The sequence below is a fragment of the Saccopteryx leptura genome, chromosome 6, assembly GCF_036850995.1.
Source record: "Saccopteryx leptura isolate mSacLep1 chromosome 6, mSacLep1_pri_phased_curated, whole genome shotgun sequence".
NCBI lineage: Eukaryota > Metazoa > Chordata > Mammalia > Chiroptera > Emballonuridae > Saccopteryx > Saccopteryx leptura.
Genome location: NC_089508.1, coordinates 12,891,820 through 12,916,538, shown reverse-complemented (window position 1 = coordinate 12,916,538; position 24,719 = coordinate 12,891,820). Strand labels below are relative to the sequence as shown.

The following is a 24,719-nucleotide window of genomic DNA, read 5'->3' as shown; positions in this document are numbered from 1 at the left end:
ACCCGCAGAGGTTAACTGCCCTGCCCACGCTCCACAGGTAGTAGGTAATGGAGCCGGAGCTTGGCGGTCGTCCCTGTTTATCTGACACTAAAACCCATGTTCTTAACCGCTACCCAAGGTTCTCAGTCTTGTGTAGAGTCTAATTCAGCGGGAATCTTGCGGAGCCAGAAGCTTAGATTTTTAATGAGCACTCCAGGATTCTGATGCGGGTGTCCTGGAGATCGACACTTTGAAAACACTGCGTCCCATAAATAGAAACTCAACTGCTTCTTCCAGGAGGGTATAACTATTCCGTACCTCATTCTGGAGTGGAACAAAGACTGGCCCTACCTGCCTTCTTTGAGGAAGGAGGAGATTAGAAGAGACGGTAAAATGTAAAGGCATTTTATCTCTCACTGTCCCTCGGGCACCTAAGCCCCAGAAAAATGCAGTTTAATCAGGTTTACCTACAAGAACATTCCCCTGTCCTGATGAACATCCTGTGTGTGTGTGTACCGGCTCTGGGGTGACACTCAGGTCCCAGGGAGGCCTGGCTGTGCTGAGAACAGGGTCACATCTTAACTGAAACTGCGTCCTGAGCCACCAGCCGCTCCCCTTTCCTGCTTAGTCAAGCCAGACCTGGTGCTCGGCGGTCAAATCTGGAACGGTTCATGGCTTGATAGGCAGAGGCAGGGAGAAAAAGACTGCGTTATAATCCAAACACAATGACCTTGTAACGAAACAAAGCGGCCTGGGCCACGGCCCCTCCTTGGCGGCCTCCACTTTCCAGAGGCAAACCTGTGTTTGGCAAGGAGTGGGATGGAAACTTCCCTCCCCTGGCGGCCCTGTTCTCCTAAGCTTTCGTGTCTCTCTTTGGCTCCGGGGTAGGGTTGGCCACAATCCACAGAGCAGGGGCCAATGGACACACGCCCGTGAGGGCCAGCTACTAGTGCTAGCGGACAGGTGGCCTGGCCCTTCGGGTCTGCCTAGGGCCAGCCAGTAAGTAGCCTGTTGATTCTTGACTTCATGCGGGAAAGATTTCACAATGTGAGTCCAGGTGACTCCTTTTTAAAGCTGAGGACAGTGAAACAGGAAGGGCCTGGGATAGGAGAAGCAATCAGAGAGGGCCTAGGTGGGGCTGCTTTGGCTCCCTGGGAAGTCAGAGAAAAGGGACCTTGGAGACAGGCTCAGGGGGTTGGCCTGGGATGAGCTGCCACTGCTCACTGCTCCCCTGGTTGCAAGTCTTGTGGGGACCCTTAAAGTTTAGGAGATACACGCCTGTGGGGTAAAGAAAGGGCAGGGAAGGGGGAGAGGGGTGGCAGCCTGCAGGCTGGGTCCTTTGTTTTGAGGGTTTTTAAAGACCTAGAGTTTAGGGGAGAATTTCAATAGAATATCCATCAGCTTTTCCAGGTGTGCCCTCTCAGGGCCATGGTCTTTAAGGATGGGTCAGCTCCAGGGCAGGAGGTTATTAGTCATTGTAGCTGGTCCTGGCTTAGCCCACCTGGGGCTGGAGCTAAACTAACGCTGAAACCTAGCTGTTATCTCTAAGGAAGTGACCTTCAGTGTCTGGCTGTAAATGGCTCGGGCAGTTCGGTCAGCTCTTTGTCTCAGTTGCGCCATTGTCCTGGCCAAGGGACTTTCCTAGCGTCCGACCATGCAGCCTCACTAGGTTGTGCCCGGTGAAGAGGAGGAAACTTAGTGGGAAAAACAAGACTGTGCCCTGCATGGTGCTGGCTGTGTGGCTGATGCGATCAGTTCTCCCGGAGAGGTGCCGGCCTTCCGTCCTCATCTGACAAATGTACATCAGTTCACTTGTGCAAGACCACGCAGATAATAAGACCACCCAGAATCAAGCCCCGCCCTTGGCCTTTCCACGTGGTCATGTGCCCCTTGCCACCAGCAGGGGCCCTGCCCTCCGTGTTTGTTCCTCAGAGCAGAACCCCTGCTTTTGGTTCAAACAGGTCCCACTCACAGGCCTTGGCGAAAGGCCCCTTGGGTCCAAGAATAACGTAAAGACCATGAACCATTTTTTAAAAAGAGATTATCTAAGGCCCTGGCCGGTTGGCTCAGTGGTAGAGCGTCGGCCTGGCGTGCAGGCGTCCCGGGTTCGATTCCCGGGCAGGGCACACAGGAGAAGCGCCCATCTGCTTCTCCACCCCTCCTCCTCTCCTTCCTCTCTGTCTCTCTCTTCCCCTCCCACAGCCGAGGCTCCATTGGAGCAAAGATGGCCCGGGCGCTGGGGATGGCTCTGTGGCCTCTGCCTCAGGTGCTAGAGTGGCTCTGGATGCAACAGAGCGATGTCCCAGATGGGCAGAGCATCGCCCCCTGGTGGGCATGCCGGGTGGATCCTGGTCGGGCGCATGCGGGAGTCTGTCTGACTGCCTCCCCGTTTCCAGCTTCAGAAAAATGCAACAACAACAACAAAAAAAGAGATTATCTATGTCCAGCACTTATTTACTCCAGTGCCTGGTGCTTTTTAAAGTGCTCAGCAGACCTCCAGGCGTGGTTGGGCCCCTGAGCTGGGGTGCTCCTGGCCGAAGGCGACCCCACTGACCATTTGGTTCGAAACACTTAAGTTAACTGTAATGGATGGTCAAATTAGGAAGAAAAAATAGCCTTGGACTGAAGAAATTTATAATCCAACTGGGGAATTGAAAGAATTTAATACTTAGAAAAAGAAATCAAAACATATGCGTAGCCTGCCTACGACAAGGGTCCTCGTGTCCGGTCCTGAGCTTGCCACCTATGAAATGTGTCGCTTTGGAGAGAACAACTTCACATCTTTTTGGGCCTCAGTTGTCCTCATTGGAAAAATGGAGACACTACCAATCTCAAAGGGTTTTATTGCATACGTGGTCAATTCTTGATGGTACACAGTGGCAGAGGGTAAGGAAGAAATGGAATTAGGTGGGCTTGCTTCGAGACCTAACTTTGAAACGTAAGCTCCAAATGTGGTGAGGGCCCGAGACTACAGAGAGGAAGGAGTGTCCCAGGGGCTCTTCTTTATCCTAATGTTGCAGAAAATCCAACTTCAGTTGGTTTAAACATAAATGGAGCGTACTGACTTGCGGATCTAAGAAACTCACCAGGAGGTCACGCTTGAGATGCAGTTCGATCTAGGTGTTCCCTGTGCTGGGCTGTCGTGGCTCAGGGCTCTGAGTTGGTGCTCTTCAGTGTCAGGTTGCTTATGATGGTCAGATGGCCCGAGCAGTCCAGACCCCACGTCGCTGGCCCCTGTGGACCTCTGTCCACCACTCTCAGGTAGAGTCCTGAGAGTCATTCTGATTGAACCAATCCCCACACATAGGGGATAGAATTAGGGGACTGGCCTAGCTTCGGTCACAGGTTCCACAACCAGAACCTCGGAGCCAAGTCCAGTTCCTCGGAAGCACACGGATCCCCAAATGGAAACTGGGCATTCTTGGGTTGTGCGATTTGGCAGGGAGACACCCTCAAAGCTCGCAACGGGGAAATTGCTTTTATAGAATAAAAAGGAACAAGCAAGCTGTGTCTGAGAGCCCACAGTCGCGTTTGGCCAAGTGGAGCATTCCTGAGAGGGCGTTGTGAGAAATGGCATTTGAGAGGGTGGCGGGGGCACTACAGGACGCAGTCCCAGCACTGGGGCTTGCAGGGAGCCTGGCGTTGCACTGGGCATTTACCAGCAAATTCCGGAAACGGGCCCGTTTCCTTCTATTATGAAAGATAATCCTCTAGTTGTTAAACGCTGATGCTGCCCTAAAACGTTCAGTGTGGCAAATAGAGAAAAGGGAGTCCGCAGTCACCGAGGAGGGCTCACCGTGGTGGGGGACGCCCGGCCAGGGGCTGTCCCTGCATGTCCTCCGGTACCGCTCCCAGCCTCCCTCTGAGCCCGGAGGCATCATCCCCGTCTCACAGATGAAGAGGGGAAGGGAAGCTGAGTGACTTGTTCAGAGCCACTCAGCTCACAGGTGGGAGAAGGGAGACTGGAGCCCAAGGCCCGCCAGACTCCCGAATCCACAAGCAGGCAGCCACGGGGCAATTTGCTCCAGGTTGCGAGAATTCCATTGTCCGGTGTATAACAGCAAGTCCCCACGCTGATGGCCCTATGCATGATGACACCTGCTTCAGAGCATGAGCTTGTCCTCAGTTCCGTTTGCTGCGGCCAAGGACTTGTAGGAATCTGGGGGGCAGGGGGCTACCCTTGTACCTGCCCCACTGGGACAGAGGGCAAGACGTCCGGCCCTGGCGAGGCAGGGCCACCGGGCACCCCTATCCTGGCTGTGGTCGCTGGCCTCCTCCTCCTCCTCCCCCTCCCCCTCCTCCTCCCCCTCCCCCTCCTCCTCCCTCTCCCCCTCCCCCTCCTCCTCCCTCTCCCCCTCCCTCTCCCCCTCCTCCTCCCCCTCCTCCTCCTCCCCCTCCTCCTCCCCCTCCTCCTTCCCCTCCTCCTTCCCCTTCTCCTCCTCCTCCTCATCCCCCTTCTCCCCCTCCCCCTCCCCCCTCCTCCTCCTCCTTCTCTTCCTCCTCCTTCTCTTCCTCCTCCTCCTCCTCCTCCTCCCCCTCCTCCCCCTCCTCCCCCTCCTCCTCCCCCTCCCCCCCCCTCCTCCTCCTCCCACCTCCAAGCATCTCCAGTGCTCAGCATTCCACCCACCTCGCCTCCTCGAACCGCCACAGAGCCCCCTAGGCAGCTGCAATTATTCTCCCCATTTTACAGATGGGGAGACCAAGGAGCAACCACGAAGGCTGAAGTGACAGCACGGGGACTGTCCGTGTGGGGTGTGTCTCTTCATCCCCATTTCACAGATGAATATACCTAACCTCCGAGAGGGTGACCACTGATCTCACCTGACTGGCAAGTGGCTGAGCCTGGATTTGAACTCAAGCTCCGTCTGACCCCAGAAACTGGAAGGGTGAGCTCTGTCACTTACAGAAAACCTTCAGGGTTTCTTTGGCCTGTGGATCCAGCCCTGGAGACAATGTCCCATGAGCTCTCAGGAGAGCTTGCGATCCCATTGTTGGAAGGAGCACAGGTCCTTTTTGGGGCCATCTGTGCACATTGGTGTCCCTCTCCCTTACTTCCCACTTGCCCCCCTTCCCCAAACACCGTCTAAAGAGCCCAGAACAGGCCCGGGGAGCAGCCACCTCCTGTGCGGGCTCCCTCCCGGAGCCTTGGGCCACATCACCCCTAGATGATGCTGACAGTAAGCTTTTTATTTAAGGGCATTTACAACAAAAACACGGAAACTGGGAGCGGATAAGGTCCATGCAAGCCGTCTGAGGTATAACAACAGCTGCAGGCGAGGTGCCAGCAGGGGGGTGCATTGCCCCCTTTTCTTTGTGTTCTGTTTTTAGCCTGTGCTTCTCAGAGCAAGCAGGTGCCATGGTGATAGGTACCATAGAAATAGATGGCGCACACCGCCTGCCTGCCCAGTGTGGGGCTGCCAGCCGTTCCCATGGCGATGCGCACACGCTGGGGACAGCGGGGTTCTGCTGTGTTCTGGCTGCTGCATGAGGCAGGACCCTCAAAGGGCCTGACCCCAGACCAGGCGAGAGGGTCACTATAGGGTGGCCCCTTGAGACGTCTGACTTTTTCACTGTGACTGCCTGAGGTCCCTGATGGTGCACACGACCCCCAAAGGCACCGTCAGGGGCCTTCTGAGTCCTCTCAGTCCTCCCAGGGAAGTCACTTAAGGAGCTTTGACTCTGCCCAGCACAGCGATCACCCACCGTTGGGAGCACGCTGTCCCCATCCTGCCTGGATGTAGACCTGTCACCGAGTTTATACAACGGGTTGTAGAGCGCTGTGGGGCGGGACTGCATCTCAAGCATTTTCTGGCCAGGAGTACTCATGAAATGAAACCTCAGAGGCTCTCAGCCAGAAAGCAGAGCAGGGAAGAGCATAATCACACCTGAGACTGCTTTTCAGCTGATGAAACCGAGGGCAGTCCAGGCTCAGGCCCAGCTCTCTCTGAATGCAGTTTTAATGGACTGAAAGACCCTTTGAAACAACCGCTCAAGCCACCCCACAGTGGTGACAGAACCGTCTCTGCACACCTAAAAAACATGCCGATAGTAAGCTTTAAGACACTTAAAATTCAGTGTCTTAAAATCTGTTGATAGATGTATATAAATGAACCTGGACGAGCTTAGTTCCTTTTATTTGGACTTAGACCAATTACATGTCTTCTGAAATGTAACCTGCATATATATTCAGCCATTAAACCTATTTCATGTTGAGCCTAGCATAAGAGGATTCAGTTTAAAGAACATGTATTATTATATCTGTACCCTAATATCTACTTCTGTCTGTAATGGGCTCTATTAGGTTTATTTGTTGTCTGCATTTATGCTATCAGATGGCATACTTCCTTCAGGGCAGGGCAAGGATGCTTTTCGATTAATGTATGGCTCTGAGACCAATAATTTTAAGAACTTACCCACTGAGAATTAATTTTACTCTCAATTAAAGAAACAAACACACACATACCCCTGACAAAGAAATTTTTTAAAACTTCTAAAGTTATGGGCCTAGCTGGGTAGCTCAGTTGATTAGAGCATCATCCTGATATGCCAAGGTTGTGGGTTTAATCCCCTGTCAGGGCACATACAAGAATCAACCAATGAGTGCATAAATAAGTGGAACAACAAATTGATCTCTCTCTCTCTCTGTCTTTCTCAAATCAATTTAAAAAAGTTAATTATTACCATCATCAACTCATAAATTGTTGCCTTGGTAGGTACAGATTATGAAAATCATAAAACCAGAAGGCACTAAAGAAATGTCTACCCTGGTATGATTGGCATATGACATGAAGAGACCAAAGCCCAAAGTGTCACGGTGCTGTGCTGGCTAGGTCATCCTATGTTCTACGTATGCAGGAGGTGCCAGGTCATTGCCATAGCAAGCCCTTCCTAGCACAAGTCCATAGAGCCTGCAGCCCCTCCAGCCAGGGAGTACTGTTCACAGGGACCCTGAAGTAGGCTTGTGAGTCATACCATTGGCTGAGCTGTGGAGAGGAAGAGACCCAGACATTTAAGCAACTGCCTGGTTACCCCCAGGACTCACCCATGGAACCATGTGACTTGGCATTTACTGTTAGTAGCATCATACCCTGACCCTACACTGGGGTCCCTGTGTTGTTCCATGGCCACAGCGGTTTGGTCTGCTGGGGCATTGCAGACCTCTGAGCTAAATCAGCAATCACGTGTGCTCTAGTTTCACAGGCCCCACAAACGAGGAAACAGAAGCACTTGCCTTTCTAGCCTGTAACAGTGTCATACCTTGGAGTTTTGCCACTTGGTTGGATTGCTTTATTTGACTAAGGAACTAAAAGCAGATCTGCTTTGAAGAACGAGGCTCTCCAGTAGCCTATAACTTTCTAAGAATGGACATCCGCAGGCACGTTCAGCAGAAAGGGTTTTTCCCAAATTTCACAGAATCATGAAGATACTATTTGGCCATGTGGAGCACACACACAAAACCCTCCTTGCCCAAGACGAGCTCTCTGCCCTGGAGTTGGGACTGGAACCGGAATTAGAGGACACTTCATATTTAACTCAAGATACACGCCAACCCCAGTGTCACTTTCCACGCTAACATTGTGAAACTAAACATTTAATTTGCGTGTACCTCAATTTTTTATTTTGACATTTTAATGTGGAATTTATTCTTCTATTCTGGTAAAATAGATGTAACATAAAATTCACTGTCTTACCCAGTTTTCAGCAATCAGTTCAGTGACAGTGAGTTTAGATGGTCTCACACCCACATTGTTGTGGGACCAACCTTCCCATCCCTCTCCAAAACTTTGTCATCCTCCAAACTTAGACTCTGTCCCCATGAAACACGAACTCCCCATTCTTCCCTGTCCCCAGCCCTGGACAACCACTATTCCACTTTCTGTGTCCATGAACTTGACTGTTCCAGGTGTTTCCTATAGGTGGAGTCATCCAGTATTTGTCCTTTTGTGACTGGTTTATTTCACTTAGCACGATGTCTTCAAGGTTCATCCATGTTATAGCATGTGGCAGAATTTCCTCCCTTTTAAAGGCCAAATAATATTCCATTATATGTACGTACCATATTTTTTTATTTATAGTTTAGTTTTTCTATAATTTATTCCTTGTTTAAAAATTTTGAAACACAGAATAGTTGCTAGGGTAGTATAAGAAAAATCATCTTTTTTTTTTTTTTCTTGAGCTCTCTGAGAATAAGATTTTTGGGTGCCCCATCATCTTCCAATACTTTCCTGCGCTTTTCCTACCTAACCACAACACAACTGTCACACCCAGGAAGGTAACTCAGGCCCATTGCTATCATCGGATCCTCCAGTTCCATTCAAGTTTCACCAATGATCCCAAGAGTGTCTTTCATCCCAAAAGGATCCAGTTCAGAATCACTCTTGTATTTTATGTCTGTTTAATCTCCTTCAGTCTGGAAGAACAGCTCCTCGGTCCTTCCATGACTTTCAGGACCTTGACACTTTCGAAGATCACAGATGCTGTAGACTGTTTCTCTGTTACGGTTTGTCTAATGTTTCCTCACGATCAGATGCAGGTTCGGCTTCTTTGGTGGGAAGCTACACTTGGCTATCCAAAGCAGCGACCCTGCATCCCTGTCCTGCCTGCTACCAAGGGGCTCACCATGTTGATTTGTTCCTATACTAATCAGGTTCCTTAGATCACACGATTAAAGTGATATCTACCAGGTTTCTCTAATGTAAAGTTAGTTTTCTCCTCTTTGTAATTAAAAGGCTTTTTATGGGGAGATACTTTGAAGCTTGTAAATATCCCGTTTCTCATGAACTTGAATTATTTTTATATTCATGTGGATGTTAAGTATTAGTTAAGTGAATTACACTCCATTCCCATTATTATTTACTTTGAAGCTCCCATTGTCCCCAGTTTGACCAGGCAGAGTCCCTTCAATCTGTGTCCTTTCCAAGCGGGCTCATTGCTCTTAGAGCACATCCTCGCCGTCTGACCGGACAGATGTTCCAGGCTCATCTTTTGCCTTCCTTGCCCCAGTTGTGGAATCGACCGTTTCTCCAAGGAGTCGTGATTCATTTTAATGGCAAAGGGTATTTAGAAGCCAGGCTATGGGCACTAGATGTGCTCGGTACTGTTGAAATGTTGCCGCTCCCAGGCAGAGCTAAAGGACGTTTTCTAGCACATGCACAAACACACACACACACTCACACGTGCATGTACACACATGCGCAGTCCTTACCCTCCAGTATCACACACCAGGCTGCCATTGCCCGCGATTCAGAAGAAGCATTTCCCCCTTACCCTGAACAGACGGTGACACCACAGGCCAGGCCACCCTCCCTGGAAATGCCTCACTCATCACGTGGGCTCTGACGCCCTGCTCTGGGCCAGCATGGGGTCCTGCCCTCCACCCCCCACCATGGACTCCTACCTTGCTCAGCTCTACATCCTGACGCTAGGACTGAATTGTTCAGGAAGGGGAAGGAGAAGGAACCTCCATTGACTTCAGCTGAAAATACTTGTTTTGTTAACAATCCATTGCATATTGGGAGCACTGGTATCCCAACTATTAAATAGATCATAGTAACCAATACACAAGACTTCCTGCATTTGCCCAGTCTTTTGTCTCTGTTTCTGTAATGAAAAAAAATTTTTTGAAATATTTACACAGGTAGGATGCCTTTTTCCTTACGGCCACATGTTTTGCAAACTTGGAGTTGTATTTAGGCTGCCACCAGCAACTGCCTTGGCATATGTTGAACAACTCCCACCACAGAAATTAGTGGAGACAAGGTCTGCACACCTACTTATTCTGTTCTTCCATCGGCAAGTGTAGGACTCTCGGGAAGGGATCCAGGAGACATTTACAGAAATCAGAAACGGACTTTCATAATACCTTACGCCTATGCTTGTGACGAATGTGATCTTGGCTCCACTGGGAGCGTCAAGGAAATGAACTGTGTCTCCTGTTATCTTCTGTACCCCTCAAGGCCAGGTCCTTTGTATGTATCAGGTGCTCCCATGCTTGTTGGACTACAGAGCCCTGACGGCTTCCACACAGTAGAGAGGGGGAAAGTGTGGGTGGTCAAGTCCAATGGATGCTTACGCTTTATCCACCTTGACCTCCATGACCCTACATTCCTCCTTGAAACACTCGCTTCCCGTGGCTTCTGAGCCCTCTGGTTTCTCTCCTGCCTCCCTGGTTGACTCATCTTGATTGCCTTTGTGGGTGTCACTTGCTGTGCCCATGCCCCTGCGAGTGGACATGACTTGGGAGCCTTCCGTGTGCCAGGCTCTGCTGTAGGTGCTAGAGATACCGCAAGAAATGAAACAGATCAGAAGTTCTGCCTTAGCGAACTGAAGGGAAACAGAAAACTCTCCCTGTGTGTGTGCGCGTGTGCATGTGTGTGTCCCTGCTTCACAGAAACAACCCACCCCCACCCCCCAGAGCATGCTGAGCACAGGCTGGTCCAGCAGGGCACAGGAAGGGTTACGGCAGTCTCTCTCCTGTGAGGTTCTTGTCTGGAAGGGAGACTTCCTGACCTGGCCTCCCCTCTCATCTGCCAGCTTCTCACTTTCCCTGCCCTGCGGTTGGTCCCCCACCTGCAGCCAGAGCCGTCTTCAGAAACAATAGTCTTACCAAGCCACTCTATCGCTGAAAACCATCGTGATTTCCCATGGCGCTGGGGGTAGGTCCAAATTCCTTCAAGAGCTGGCCTCTGCTGACCCTCCAGCCCCTGCTCCCCGGACTCCAGCATGTACTTCCTCCGCACCGGAGCTAGCTCCCCCCACCGGCCTCCCTGCCGTGCTCCTGCTAGCCCCTGCCGGAGCGCCCTCCGCCTCACTGTCCGCTGTTCTGACCACTGCCCTCCCTCCCTTTTAGGCTCAGCCCCTCTCCCCTCTCCCCCCCTCCCCCTGCAGTGCCTGGGCCCGGGAGGGTTCAGTCTATTTACTTTCCTGCCTCTCCAGGGAGACGGGCACAGTGGTAATTATGTGGTTAATGTCTGACTCCAGGGAGGAAACCCCCGTGAGCGTGGGCTGCGGCTGCCTGCCCCACAGTGTCGGCAGCACCCTGGGCAGAGGCAACGCTTCCACGGCGCTCGCTGTGGGTCCGGCCAGGAATTGTTCTAAGGACCTCACTGGATTATCTATTTCATCCTGCCACAGCTCGGGGAGGTGCATACTGTTATTAGTCCCTGTGTACAGTTGAGAAAATAGGCACAGAGAGGTTAATGATCCCTTCCTAAGTGTAGAGCAGGCTTAGAATTCAGATAGTCTACCCCCGAGTCTGTGCTCTGGGTCATGAGGCCTGTTGAATGAATACGTGGGTTCTGGATGGTGCCTAAACAAGGTTCATTTCGTGGTTAATTTTGTGTTAGGTTGTTTCTATTACAAACAGTGCTGCCATGGGCAGCCATCATTCAGCACACTGAAGATGCATTCTTCCGGAACTGAATTGAGGTGGGTTGCTTCGGTAAAGCAGAGGAATGACTTTCTAATGGTGGGTTTTCAGTCATCTCAGACCAGCAGAGAGGAGATATTTTTATACTGGAGTTTGGGAAATGTCAGGTCCTGCTAAGGAATTGATCTTTTGTGGGGCCCCTCTCTGGTATATTCAGTGCTAGGAAATGACATTTGTGGGTTTGATATTTTGTCATTCTCTAGAGAAAAGAATTTGCTGCAGAAAGGTGGCTTCTTCTTCTTCTTCTTTTTTTTTTGTATTTTTCCGAAGCTGGAAATGGGGAGAGACAGTCAGATAGACTCCCGCATGCGCCCTACCGGGATCCACCCGGCACGCCCACCAGGGGCGACACTCTGCCACCAGGGGGTGATGCTTTGCCCACCAGGGGGCGATGCTCCGCCCCTCCGGGGCGTCGCTCTGCCGAGACCAGAGCCACTCTAGCTCCTGGGGCAGAGGCCAAGGAGCCATCCCCAACGCCCGGGCCATCTTTGCTCCAATGGAGCCTCGCTGAGGGAGGGGAAGAGAGAGATAGAGAGGAAGGAGAGGGGGAGGGGTGGAGAAGCAGATGGGTGCTTCTCCTGTGTGCCCTGGCCAGGAATCGAACCCGGGACTTCTGCACGCCAGGCCGACGCTCTACCACTGAGCTAAGTGGCCAGGGCCCAGAAAGGTGGCTTCTTGAAGTCCAACCAAGGCTTGCTGATGAGGATCCCTGCCCCGCCCCCATCTTATTACACTTCTAGAGCAAGACCTCACTGGGCACTGAGACACCCGGGCCACTCAGGACCTGTCAGCAGCGAGTTCACTCAGGACTCTGGTGGAAAGCCTGGAAGTTCAATGGTTGGTCCTCAAAAAAACAGATAGGCTCAAGAGACTGGCCTCAGGATCATCTTGTGGGGGCGAGGGGATGGTCCCCACTTGTTCCTACTGAGAAACATTCCTATTAACACCACAGACCACAGGATGGATGGATTGGTGGATGGATGGATGGGTGGATGGGTGGATGGGTGGATGGGTGGATGGGTGGATGGGTGGGTGGGTGGATGGGTGGGTGGATGGATGGATGGATGGTACTTAGATACAGACAAGTAGATATTGATCAAGCAGGTGTGAATTTAGACTTGCTTTTGGATTTGGGCTCTACCACATACTAGTTTTAGGACTTTAGGTAACTTCTTTATCCTCCCTGAGCCCCAGCTCCTTTGTCTATACGGAATTAACAATGTCTTCTTTTTGGGAGTGGCGGTTGTAAACCAATGAGGGTAAAGGGCCTGCCACACAGCGGGTCCCCACACATACTGGGTGTTGCTATCATTTAGTATGTGACTGGGCATTCTCCGGTTGGTATAGTAAGTATATTAAGGGCACTTCTTTGGCAAGAGCCAATGAGCATGTACTCCATGCTCTGTTTGACCCCTGCCTCCAAGGGGATGACTCCATGAGGTAGGGGTTCTCAGCCTTCTTTTTCTCCCAGCATGCATGTGGGTGACATTCAGGTGCCTGGCACACTCCCAGCATGCATTTCACAGGACAAGTCTTCTATCTCCAGGCCAGGAAAGCACCGTTATTACAGGGATGACTGAGATCCACTTGAATTTATATTAAAACAGTAAATAAATAAAGCAAAGGAAAGGACAGGCAATCATCCTCCGATGTTTGGTCTTCTGGCTAAAATCTATTTGCAAAACAGCCCTCAGCTTGAACCTGACACCCTATCAAGTAAATAGGGGGTGAGGGCCAACAGGTACCTGTGTGGTCCCTCATCTCATTGGGTGTGGGGTCAGCCTCCTTCTTTCCTCTAGAAATGAAGTGAGGACAATTATCAGAGGGCTCTGGCTGCTGTCTCCACATGGTTATGGAACGGTTCTGTCTCTGACCTTTGCTGAGTGCCTGGTTGAGGTGCTAAGCCCTTCGCGGTGACCAGGGAGAACCACAGACATCCAGGACCTCGGCCGGTGCCTCAGCTGCTTGGCCAAGAAGCCAGGTCTGCCAGGCACAGGCGGGCTCTCTCCGTCCAGCGGGCAAGCCCAGGCTTGACCTGCCAAAGCAGCTGCTTTAAGCCTCAGCATCTGCCCCGGGGTATGGCGCCCAACCTCGCCTGACCCTCCTGCACCTGGCCCGCCAGGCAGGACCCGCTGCCCTCTCCCTGGCGCCACATCCACGGCTTTGATCCTGCCGTTCTTACAGCAGTCCCTGCCAGGCTGAAGTACATCTCTGCCCATCCAGGGCAATATTTTTAAATCTTTGTTAGAGATTTTATACAACCTCAAATTCTCCATTAGAATGGCCATGGGGTTTACTTAGTTTTCTACCTCTGAGATTAGAATTGAGAACAAGCCTTGGTGGTTTAGGAGCCCACTGGGTTCTTCTCTTTTAAATAGCAAGTGTTGTGGGAAGTCAGGCTTGTCCAGAGCCTTCCCTATGGGCACTGCCTTTGAATTGTGCTCTCACCCCATTCTGTAGTCAGTCAGTCATTCCACAAACACTAACAGCCCCCCACTTTTGTGCCAGGCACTATGCTAGGAACTGGGTGTATTTTGATAAAGAAGACATGGACTTTGCCTTAGAGGGCCAACACAGTGTGACCTAGATTTGGCTAACACATTGGAACCTCTCTTTCGAGGGTATAAGAAGTTAACTTACAGAATTCTTTTCTAAATGTAATCTCCTGGGACTTTGAGACCATCTCTGTATTTTAAGTCTGTAATGCAAGGGTGGGCAAAAGTAGGTTTAGGGTTGTAATACAAATAAATACTACAATAATGAATGAATAATAATACAAGAATAAGCTCTATTTTACATACGCACAAAAGTAAACCTACTTTGGCCTACCCCTGTATTTATTCAGTCTCCAAAACCCTGTGTCAGGCACTGTGCCCGGAGCAGTGGCAGTGAGGGTGTATAGGGAAGAAAATAAAGTCTCCACCTCCTAGGGACCCAGGTCTAAATAACAGAAATCACACGCAGACGAAAATTCAGCCTGTTACTTCACTTGTGATTACATATGGCATTCATTCATGTGTTCGTTTGGCTGTAAGTACTTTTGGCGTGTACTGTGTGTGTAGGCTATTGTAGGTGCTCTGGGGCCATCGAAGAGGGGTAGGCACTTGGGGTCTCCCTGGGAGAGAGAAAGGGGGTTCAGAGTCCAGTAGGACACCAGGTCAACTGCAGTCCCAGCCAAAATTAGTGGCTCAAAGAATGTTCTCAGGGCTCAGGAGCCCCACCGTAAATAAGCCAGTGCACGCCTGTCGGCTTCTTCATAGAGGGAGAAGATTCTGAACCAGTTCTGAGGAGTGGAAAGGGCTCTGGGAGGGATGGAGGGAGAGCATTCCAGGCCAGGGGAAGGGCCTAAGCGAAGGTCTTAAAGTGTTAGGAATCTCTCATCAGAGACTGAGACACGAAGGAGTGTGGAGGGAGAAGAACTTGCTCCTACCAACACCCATCCGGGGCGGGACCAGGAACAGCCCGCGAGTGGATAGGCTGTGTACCTGATGGGGAATCAGCCGCTTAAGGGAGCTGTGCTTTCTTATTTGTTCCCCTTCATCCCCTGATTACCCAGGTTCTCTGCAGCCCATTAAAGGATGGTACAGTGATGACCTTCACCCTCCACCTCAAGTCCTGCCCTCCCTCTGCCATAAGGAGTTTGATTCTGCGGAAGAAACCGAACATCAGAAACAAGTCCAACATGGTGGCGGGTGAGTGGTGCTGGGTGTTGAAAAAAAGAAGAAGAAAATCCCCTGGTCATGACATTTTGGAAAACCAGCTGTGTAGGGTGCAGGTATCCCCGAGATGCCCAGCTTCCACGGGGGAGACAGGAAGCAAGAGCAGAATGCTATCAGCTCTGGTCACTCCTTAGCTTCCCAGAAGGAGCTGGCACGTGGGCCAGACCCAGGTGTGACTACCTCCGCACACAGCGGGTCTAGCTCCACATGACGCTGCGTGGTTGCCATGGCTGCACAGGGAGAACCACCCATTGTCTCAGGTGAAGAGAGTTTTCCTTCCCAGAAAAGTGCCTCTAGAATAGATTATGCAGCATTTGAAACCGGTTAGATTCAGGCCAAGTCTCCCTACCTTGGTCTGGTCTCTCTGGGTGGCACCCATCTCCCCGCTGTCTCCCAGGAGTGACACCCAAGGTTCTAAAAGACCCTGCCAGAGAAAGCATATCAAAGTTGTCACTGACCCGAGACCCAGCAAAATTTCACAATCCAGGGATGCACGAATCACATCAGACCACAAAGAACCCTCCCCTTGTGGGTCCACCACCCCCTCCAAACAGCACACAGTCCTCAGACCATGTCCCGTTACTAACGGGGCAGCTTGGAAGTTTTCTATGACCAGAAGTGGAGATGAACAAAGCCAAAACACAATGGCTCTGAAGCCCCTTTAATCGAACAGGAAACAAAGAAGCATTGTGAGCAGGAGACCTCCCTGATTTATAGGTGACCGACTTTTGTACAATGAAAAGGAGGACAAAAATAAATTGAAGAAAACAATATCGTAAATAAAAGAAACAGTTTATTCATTGCAACAATACACTATAATATGATAAATACATAATAAAACCATTTGTAATATTTTATATTATAATTATGCTTACATGCCTATTAATTTTTAATAATAATTGTAAGAAAAAAGTACTCATTTAGATACAAATATGTCATATCACACGCAATGGACCGACTGCATCGATCGAATAGAGACATTTACAGATTAGTCTTCCACCATCAAAGAGGAGGACACTTTTCGAGGGAGGACAGAACTTACAAAAGAGGGGCTGTCCTCCCTACAGGAGGTCGATTGGTCTCCTTATGATTTATGATATTAAAAACCCAGTCTGCTCTCACAGTGGGCTTTGGAGGTAAGGAAGGGGTGGCTTGGCGGTGCGGGGCCTCTGGGCTGGCCGCTTCCGCCCACCTCACTCCAGGTTATTTTTGGAGGCGTGCTGGGCTGGCTTGAGACGAGCAGTCGGCGTCCTTGGGCTTGCAGCCGCTGTAAGTGTCCAGCTTGTCCTCGTTTTGGAAGCCGGTCTGTAGCACTGGGGATCGGAGAGCATGAGTTCTAGGCAGGTAGAGCAGGAGCCCGTCCCGGGACTCCTCCCTGCAGAGGTGGCGTCTGCTTCCCTTCACCGTCCCGGGAAGAAAGGTGCTGGAGGTGGTGGTGGACCCATCCTAGTGAGGTCCAGTTACCCGCAGCCCAGGGGTGACATGAGAGGGACCCACAGACCACCTGTCTCAGGTGTGCAACCCCAGGAAAGTCACTGCATCTCTCTGAGCTTGTTCCTGTCGTGTGTAAAATACAGACGATTACGTAGACAAATGAACTTGGCATATACTGAACACTCAGAAAGTGTTCGCTGACAACATTCCTGCAGAAAAGAAATGTCCATGCGTTGGTAGAGCGAGTCTGGCATTTAGGAAAATTGTGCCCCAGGGTATTTGTCCAAAAGAGCATCCTTATGTGTTCCTTTGGAATGGCCTTTTAAAGGAAATAATCCTCTTTTTGAAACTTAACTTTTTTTATTTGTTTTTGTCTCTAGTAATAGAATGATTTCTATTTATCACATAAGTTTTAGAATATTGAGAAAAGTCTGGAGATTAAAATCGCCTGCAGTCGTGTCACCTGGAGATAAACATGATTAACGTGGGGATGCATTCTCTTTTTGTTCCTTCTCTTTCTCACCGATTTTATATCAAAGAGAATACACTGAACCTACTGTTTTGTTACTTTAATGATACAGCCCAAACATCTCTTAATATCATTAAATATCAATATTTCTTCTATACCATAATTTAAATGTCTATACAAGATTCCGCTGAGTGAAGGGAACTCCAGCCCCGCCTTCCTGCACTCCTGGGTGTCAGGTCATTTACACACAGGAACCAACTGGCGGAGTTCTCACTGAGGTCAGTAGATTACTGCCATGTTCCGTGGGAAAGCTGAGCCCAGCGTCACACTGCTGGTCAGAGGCAGCATCAGGATTCAAACCCAGGTGTGTTAGCCTCCAAAGCCAAAGGACTGCTCATTCTAGAGGAGGGCTGGCTGCCACCAGAGGGAGTCATAGCTTGCAAGTTCAGGGTGAGGGGGGTGGGAAACAGCTGTCTTCCTCTACAGTTCCGTTAAGACAGCCTCTTTGGAGCGAGAGTCAAGGATTCTGTGAGCCCGCACAGGCAAGAATCTGCCCAGACAAAACATGTCAACAGTCTATCCCTCTTCTAAAAAGGGTACCCAAATGGTCCAGGAAATGTGAAAAGGCACTCGCTCCCATTAGTTATGTGGGCAATGCACAGTAAAACCCAATGCCAGGCCTCTGCTCTCCTGCCGGGCTGGCCGGAGTGAGAAAGGTCAGCAGTACCGAGGATGGGGAAGACGATGGTGCAACCTTGAACTCACGCGCCCCTGGTGGGCAGGAGTGTAAATTGGTACAAGCACTCTGGAGACTGCTGAGCGGTATGTCTCGAGGCCAAACCTGTGCAGACAGACCCTGCAGCCCTAGGCATGTGCCAAACAGGAATGCGCACCTGTGTACCCTAAAATGCATGTACCAGAATGCTTGTGGCAGCACTATTTGTAATAATGCCACACTGGAAGCCATTCAAATGCCCATCTGCAATAGTTTGGGGTAAATACCCTGTGGTAATGAGTATACCACACAGCAATGAGAATGAACCAACTATTTTTTATTTTTTAAGTTTATTTATTGATTTCAAAGAGACAGGAAGGGAGAGAGAGAATGAAAGAGAGAAACATTGATTTGTTGTTCCATGTATTTATGTATTCATTGGTTCATTCTTCTATGTGCCCCAATTGGGGATTGAACCTGCAACCTTGACATATCAGGGTGACACTCTAACCAACTGAGCTACTTGGCCAGGGCTGACCCAACTATTGTTAAGTGCAACAATATCAATGGTTCTTTCAAACATTGTTGAACAAAAGCAACTAGACTCAGAAGACCCACACTGTATGATCCCATTATATGAGGAACATTATGTGAAAAACAAGCACAAGTACTCTGATGTTAGGAGTTCTGATGGCGGCTGCCCTTGCAGGGGGAGGGGTGTGAGATTACTGAGAGGGTTCCCGGGATGCTAACAGTGTTCTGTTTCTTGACTCGGATGCTGGTCACAGGGGTGTGTTCATTTCCTGAAAATTCATCAAGCTGTACACCTACATGCATTTTCCTGTGTGTATGTTACATTGCAATAGAAAGTTAATTAAAGAAGCTCTACCAAGAAGCAACTAACTGTGCATGTGGCCCTTCTCTCACCAAACCCAGGGCTCCGGCCAGCCAGCGTGGTGGTTCTGCACAGGTCCCTCGCCCCAGCCTTTGAAAAGTTCTGCCAGACCAACAGTGGCCCTCTACCCCTGCTGGGCCGAAGCGAGCCAGGCAAGTGGGCGTTGCCTGCCCTGGGCACTGTCCCTGACACCAGGTAAGACCCGTGGGTTACTGGGGTTAAAGGCTGGACGTGGCGGATGTTACAGCCAGGTTTCTCTGTCACCGGGGACCTCTGTCACGCCTCAGGACCCCACAACACCTGGTTCTCAAGACTGTTGCTCAGGAAGGAGCTGCCCTCCCCTGTCCCCACTCATACCTCTATCCCCTGCCCCTGGCCGGGGTAAAATCTGTGGCATCACCAACAAGAAAGTCCAGTCCTGGAGAAATCCCACAAACGCTGCCATCCATCCATGTCATCACCAAAGCCAGACACCTGTCTGCACAGGATAAGGAGGAAAATGCAAACCCTGGTGTTGTTACCACTGTGGTGTATGCTCCTCAGACTTTCAACACAGAACACACCCAGAGAATGGCCCCACTGCGTCTGCTTCAGCACGGCGCTTGCGGAGCCGGCGTTTCTCCCGCGCCCCAGCTCGGGCTCTGTCTTCCCACGTCTGAACTCCTCGGGCGCCGGAACCGGCTCCGTGCCCCGTTCTCACCCTCCTCGCCTCCCACGCCCCCCACCTTCTACTGCCCCACGAGACTGCCTTTTTCTCCCGCTAGGTCTGGTCACATGACTCTCCCGTTTAAAATTCTTCATGCCTCCCTGCAGCTTACCGCTTAGCCTCCTACCAAGTTCTGTCTGAGCTGGTCTCAGCTCAGGGCCGCCCCGACCCCTGACACTCCATTGTCCCAACCCTCTCCCGAGAGAGACAACTCCTAGGAATGTTCTGCTGTTATCAGTTTGTGGACTCCAGACGGGGCGGGGGGTGTTCTTCAGGGACACCCACCTTTTCCCTAGCACCTCCCACGCGGCCGGCTCGGCGCCTCCTAGAGCAGACGGCTCAGTGGGCCGCGGTGCTTGACGCTTCCGCTGCTCGCTCCGCCTGGGGCGCGCTTTCCTCCTCGCCCCAACCGGTGGGCTCCTATTCCTCCTTCAGGACCCAACGCCGGCACCTCCCCCTTCCTGGGAAAGAATGGATTTCTCCCTTCCCTCTGTCACCCCTCCACCTAGACTGTGAGCACTCACTGCTTTGTATTGCAAGTGTCTGGTTTCAATGGGGTCTCACCTGCCGCTGTAGTTCGAGCTGCGTAAGGGCTGGGCCTGTGTCTTCTCCATCACTGTCACCGGTCTGGTCTGCGCCTGGCACAGAGCAGCGGCTCAGCAAAAGGGCTTGGGAGTGGCCGCTGAACCGGGTTGTAACCGCAGTCTTGCAACCCTGCAGAAGACTTCCTCTAAGGAAAGAGGCGTCACCACTGAGCTTCCTTCAGACATATGTCCTCTGTCCCTTTGGTCTTCGGGCCCTGCCTCCATGGCAGAGAGGGCACCGTTGTTTCCTGCTGGCTTGGTTGGTCTCCTGTTGAGGTTACAGAAAATGTCATAGGATGGGCGGGGGCTCCCATTCTATTGTACATGCTGATTTAACAGTTTCCAATCTGGCAAGATTTCAAGGGGGTCAGCAATGCACCCTGCTCAAAACTACGTCCCCTACCTCGGTGCCAGTGCCTGAAATTTCAGCCCCAGACGTCCTCTTCTCTCTCCCTGGTCCTTTTTAAAAATGCACAGTCGCCCTGGCCGGTTGGCTCAGCGGTAGAGCGTCGGCCTAGCGTGCGGAGGACCCAGGTTCGATTCCCGGCCAGGGCACACAGGAGAAGCACCCATTTGCTTCTCCACCCCTCCGCCGCGCTTTCCTCTCTGTCTCTCTCTTCCCCTCCCGCAGCCAAGGCTCCATTGGAGCAAAGATGCCCGGGCGCTGGGGATGGCTCTGTGGCCTCTGCCTCAGGCGCTAGAGTGGCTCTGGTCGCAACATGGTGACGCCCAGGATGGGCAGAGCATCGCCCCCTGGTGGGCAGAGCGTCGCCCCTGGTGGGCGTGCCGGGTGGATCCCGGTCGGGCGCATGCGGGAGTCTGTCTGACTGTCTCTCCTTGTTTCCAGCTTCAGAAAAATGAAAAAAAAAAAAAAAAATTAAAAATGCACAGTCAAGGGCCCTATTGGAGTCTGAGTACCTGTGACCTTTCCCTCGTGTCCCCAGGATGGACTGTCCCCAGTTCCATAAGTATGAGTTCGGGGCCTGCACGGGCAGTGTGACCTCACTGGAGGAGTACTCGGAGCAACTGCAGGACATGGTGACCTTCTTCCTGGGCTGCAGCTTCTCCCTGGAAGGGGCCTTGGAGAAAGCAGGGCTCTCCAGAAAAGAGCCAGCAGGCCACGGCCACGTGGGTGCATACAAGGTAGGGACATACTACACAAGGGCAGAACGACTTGAAAACTCTCCCTGCGTTTTCCTGTGGTGGGAAGAACATTGGCTTGGGAGGCTGGAGACCTAAGCTCCGGCCCCAACTCAGCCACATTTCTAGCTGTGCCACTTAGGACAGGCAGTTAACCTCTCTGAGCTTGTTCCCTTACCTGTAAAGTGAGACCACCAGCCTCTCTCCTGCCCACTTCTGGGACTGCTGTGAGCACCCGGTGTGACCTTGGGGGTGTGAATCACGCCCTTTTAGACAGACCATGGCTGCTGGGAGTTTGTCTGGCTTCCTTAATGGAGGACATCTCAGTGAGACTTTTGAAAATCCTCTCTGGCTCGAACTTCCTGGCATCAGTGAGAGTGTGCCTGGCTGGGCAAGTGCCCAGGGACTTGTGGCAGAGCCTCTGCCAGGCCATGAGCCGCTGGGTTATGTCTCTGTCAGGGAGGCTGGGTCCTGTCCTTGGCCAGAAATGGCTACTGGTGGTCACAGTCATAGGGTGGTCCCCTCTCCTGGGACGTGCCCACTGTAGGGGCTGCCTCTCTGCGGTGTCCCTGAGGTTTAAGTCCAGCCAGTGTTTGTCATGGGGAAAGAACCGGATTCCCTCATTCCACTGACCCCTTCTGGGACATCTGTGTGAGGTCCGAGAAGTTAGCTCGCTGAATCAATGGTCAGCCAGGGTCCACGGCCCACTCCAAGTGTCTTTATGGGGAGCCAGATGGGAGACTTCATCTTGGGCTCCAGAACTTCATGAAAGCTCACTGGTTTGGGCTCCGGCCAGAGAGGCCCGAGTTGCCTCTGGTGTGAAACAGGCTGCCCACAGTGTGAACTGCTCTTCCTGTGGGAAATAGGTGTCTGGTGATTTTCTTGAAGGGAGGGAAGGGCGGGGCAGAGCCTCTGCGCTGGCAGGGCCCAGGGCGGGTCTGGCCCCAGACCCCCCACTGCAGCAGGTCACAGCTGGGAGGGCGCGTGGCCTGTCACGTGCAGCTTCTCAGTGCAGCCAAGAGACCAAAGACTTGCCCAAGTCCCGAAGCCGGACTGGAACCCGGATTCCAGGTTCCCATCCATAGAGTGTCCCTAGCAGAGGTGTGACAGTTAACTGACGCTTCGCACGAAGGTGCTCACTGCTGCCCTGAGCACGTATTCAGAGAGCCATGGCTTTCCCACACCGCCCTGCGCCCCGCTTACCAGAGAGCTCTCAGGTCAACACTGACGCCTCTGCCTGTGGCCCCGGGAGGAACAGCCAGGCGGCCTCTGGGCTCCGCTGGCGGGCTTGCAGGGAGGCAGTGCACCCCGAGCAGGAGGCGCCCCAGCCTCGGGGACTGCTGCCTGCTCCCTGGGCATTTCCCTGGCACGGGTCCTCTCCCCGGTGCGGTTACTCCGATGCCAGACTGGCAGGTCCACAGGTTTCATCCGGCCGCAGCCAGCGTGCTGAGAGCAAGGCCTCCAGGCGGCTGCCAGGGCCGCCCCGGCAGATTCCCGTTCCGGCCAGGCCCTACATCTCATAAACCTCTTCCAGGGACCAGAAACGCCTCCGTTCCGGCCAGGCCCTACATCTCCCATAAACCCCTTCCAGGGACCAGAAACGCCTCCGTTCTGGCCAGGCCCTACATCTCCCATAAACCCCTTCCAGGGACCAGAAACGCCTCCGTTCCGACCAGGCCCTACATCTCATAAACCCCTTCCAGGGACCAGAAACGCCTCCGTTCTGGCCAGGCCCTACATCTCCCATAAACCCCTTCCAGGGACCAGAAACGACTCGGGGGAAACCAGCACCCCCAGTGAGAGTCATACCGGGCCTCCTGGGCAACTTCCAGTGAGGCAGGGCCCAGCAGGGTCCGGGCAGAGGTCTCCATCCCGAGTGGGCTCCTGAGACCCAGAAGACCCAGGGCCTCCTGCTCCCTGGGGTTCCTCTGCCCGACTGTCCCAGAGGTGTCGCCTGTGGTCCCCTGGCCACTGAGGGCCATGGAGAAAATTCAGAGGGTCCACGAAATTGGATGGCAAGAAAAACTCCGCTTTTATTTTCATAGCCTCAAACTGAAATTGAGCATTTCCTTTGATTATGAAAGCCGACAACAATGGCTGTCATGTCAGCTGATACTGTGACGTCGTGGCTGCCTGAAGGGACCACAGAGAATTAGTTTCATGTCACGTTACAGCTCTTCCAGGTGGCTCAAAACTATCCTGTAGGCTGATCATGATTTCAAAACGATAATGGTAGCTCTGTTGTCTTGTTCCTTATCTGTCAATGAAGAAACACACGTTCCGATGTCACGCTTTTTTCATAATCTGGTAACTGCGTTTGCAGGATAACTGGTTTCCTTTTAACCCTGTGCATTTCCTCTCATGTGGTTAAAGACATTCCTTTGACGGCGCTCCATGGCTGTGCCAGTCTACCTGAAGGGTCCACCGCACACACAAAGTTAAAAGTCTCTGTTTGAGACCAGTAATTACTAGCCAACTTCTTCGTCTGGATGTCTCGTGAAAGTAGAAGCCGTGTCTTTATAAGCTACCGGGACCCCCTACCTACTTCATTCACTGCCTTGAACTCTCGGTACGCAGGGCTCCGATCTGTGCTAATTCTAATTTTTAACATATTACGGCTTGATTTCTTGGCAGACCACAGTGCCTTGTGCCACCATTGCTGGCTTTTCCTGCCCTCTAGTGGTCACCATGCGGCCCATCCCCAAGGACAAGCTGGAAAGGCTGGTGCAGGCCACCTGCTCCATGGTGGGCGAGCAAGGACAACCCGTTCACATCGGTGACCCAGGTTAGCGTCCGCGCTCCTTCACGGTTCTGACAGCCGCTCTTGGGCTTGGCCCGAGACGCTGGGACCTTGCTGTGTTCCTGGGCTCCTCCCATAGCTCGCCCTTCTGCAGCCGAATGAACCGTGCTGGGCGCACAGATGCCTCGCAGGGTTACAGGTGCTGCCCTCGGCAGAACGGCTCCTGTGAACTTCGGGTGAACCTGGGGTGGGGGAGCGTGGCAGCAGAGCTGTTTGTCTTGAGATTTGAGCTCAGGGCAACCTCTAATCTATGTGGGTAGGACGCGGCTTCGTTCCAAATGTTAACTGGGACTGAAATGCGTTGATCCCCAGCGTCTGAGCTCAATCTGAGAGTGAGAGAGAGAGAGAAAATCTGAGAGCAAGTGAGCAGATCCGAGAGTGGCAGCTGTCCAGGCTCATGGAGGCTCTCAGGGGGCGTGGCAGGAGCGTGGGATTGGGCCTTGGGTGCGGGCGGGCGTTCAGTGTCATTGTACTTGCTCAGCTGTGTAACAAAGTCAGACAAAGCCTGGCATTCCATAAAGTTGCAATTAGCACTTGCCACCTTCCTTAAAGAACAATGAGATAGGACCATCCAGCGCCAAGGGTCTGCTGATCTTTTCCTCGTGTGTGACAACATTTGCTGTACTTGTGAACAACACTTTGTGGCTGGCCAGGGGCAGGTGGTCAAGCAAGAGGTTAGGTCTGCATTATGTGAGTCAGTCTGCACCGAGATCAACTCAAAAACACTGGCTTTGTTAGCAATCTGCACAGTGAAGGTGTCGGGCTGCACGTACCTGAGACGCCTCCAGCAATCACACCAGGCCTTTGAGATTCCCTGTGGCTCCAAATGGACTAGAAGTCATCAGCCAGC

At 52.0% G+C, this 24,719-nt stretch overlaps 1 protein-coding gene across 2 annotated transcripts in view; it reads left to right on the top strand.

The window, feature by feature from the left end:
- The window catches only part of DGLUCY (D-glutamate cyclase), a 68,512-nt gene that overhangs the window by 5,552 nt on the left and 38,241 nt on the right, over positions 1-24,719 (top strand). For both annotated transcript variants that reach the window (XM_066341889.1, XM_066341890.1), the window contains exons 2-5: positions 14,964-15,099; positions 18,681-18,834; positions 20,874-21,072; positions 23,704-23,854. In XM_066341889.1, coding sequence (XP_066197986.1) covers positions 14,997-15,099; positions 18,681-18,834; positions 20,874-21,072; positions 23,704-23,854 — 607 coding nt within the window. In that variant the 5' untranslated portion in view covers positions 14,964-14,996. The remainder of the gene's footprint in view (positions 1-14,963; positions 15,100-18,680; positions 18,835-20,873; positions 21,073-23,703; positions 23,855-24,719) is intronic.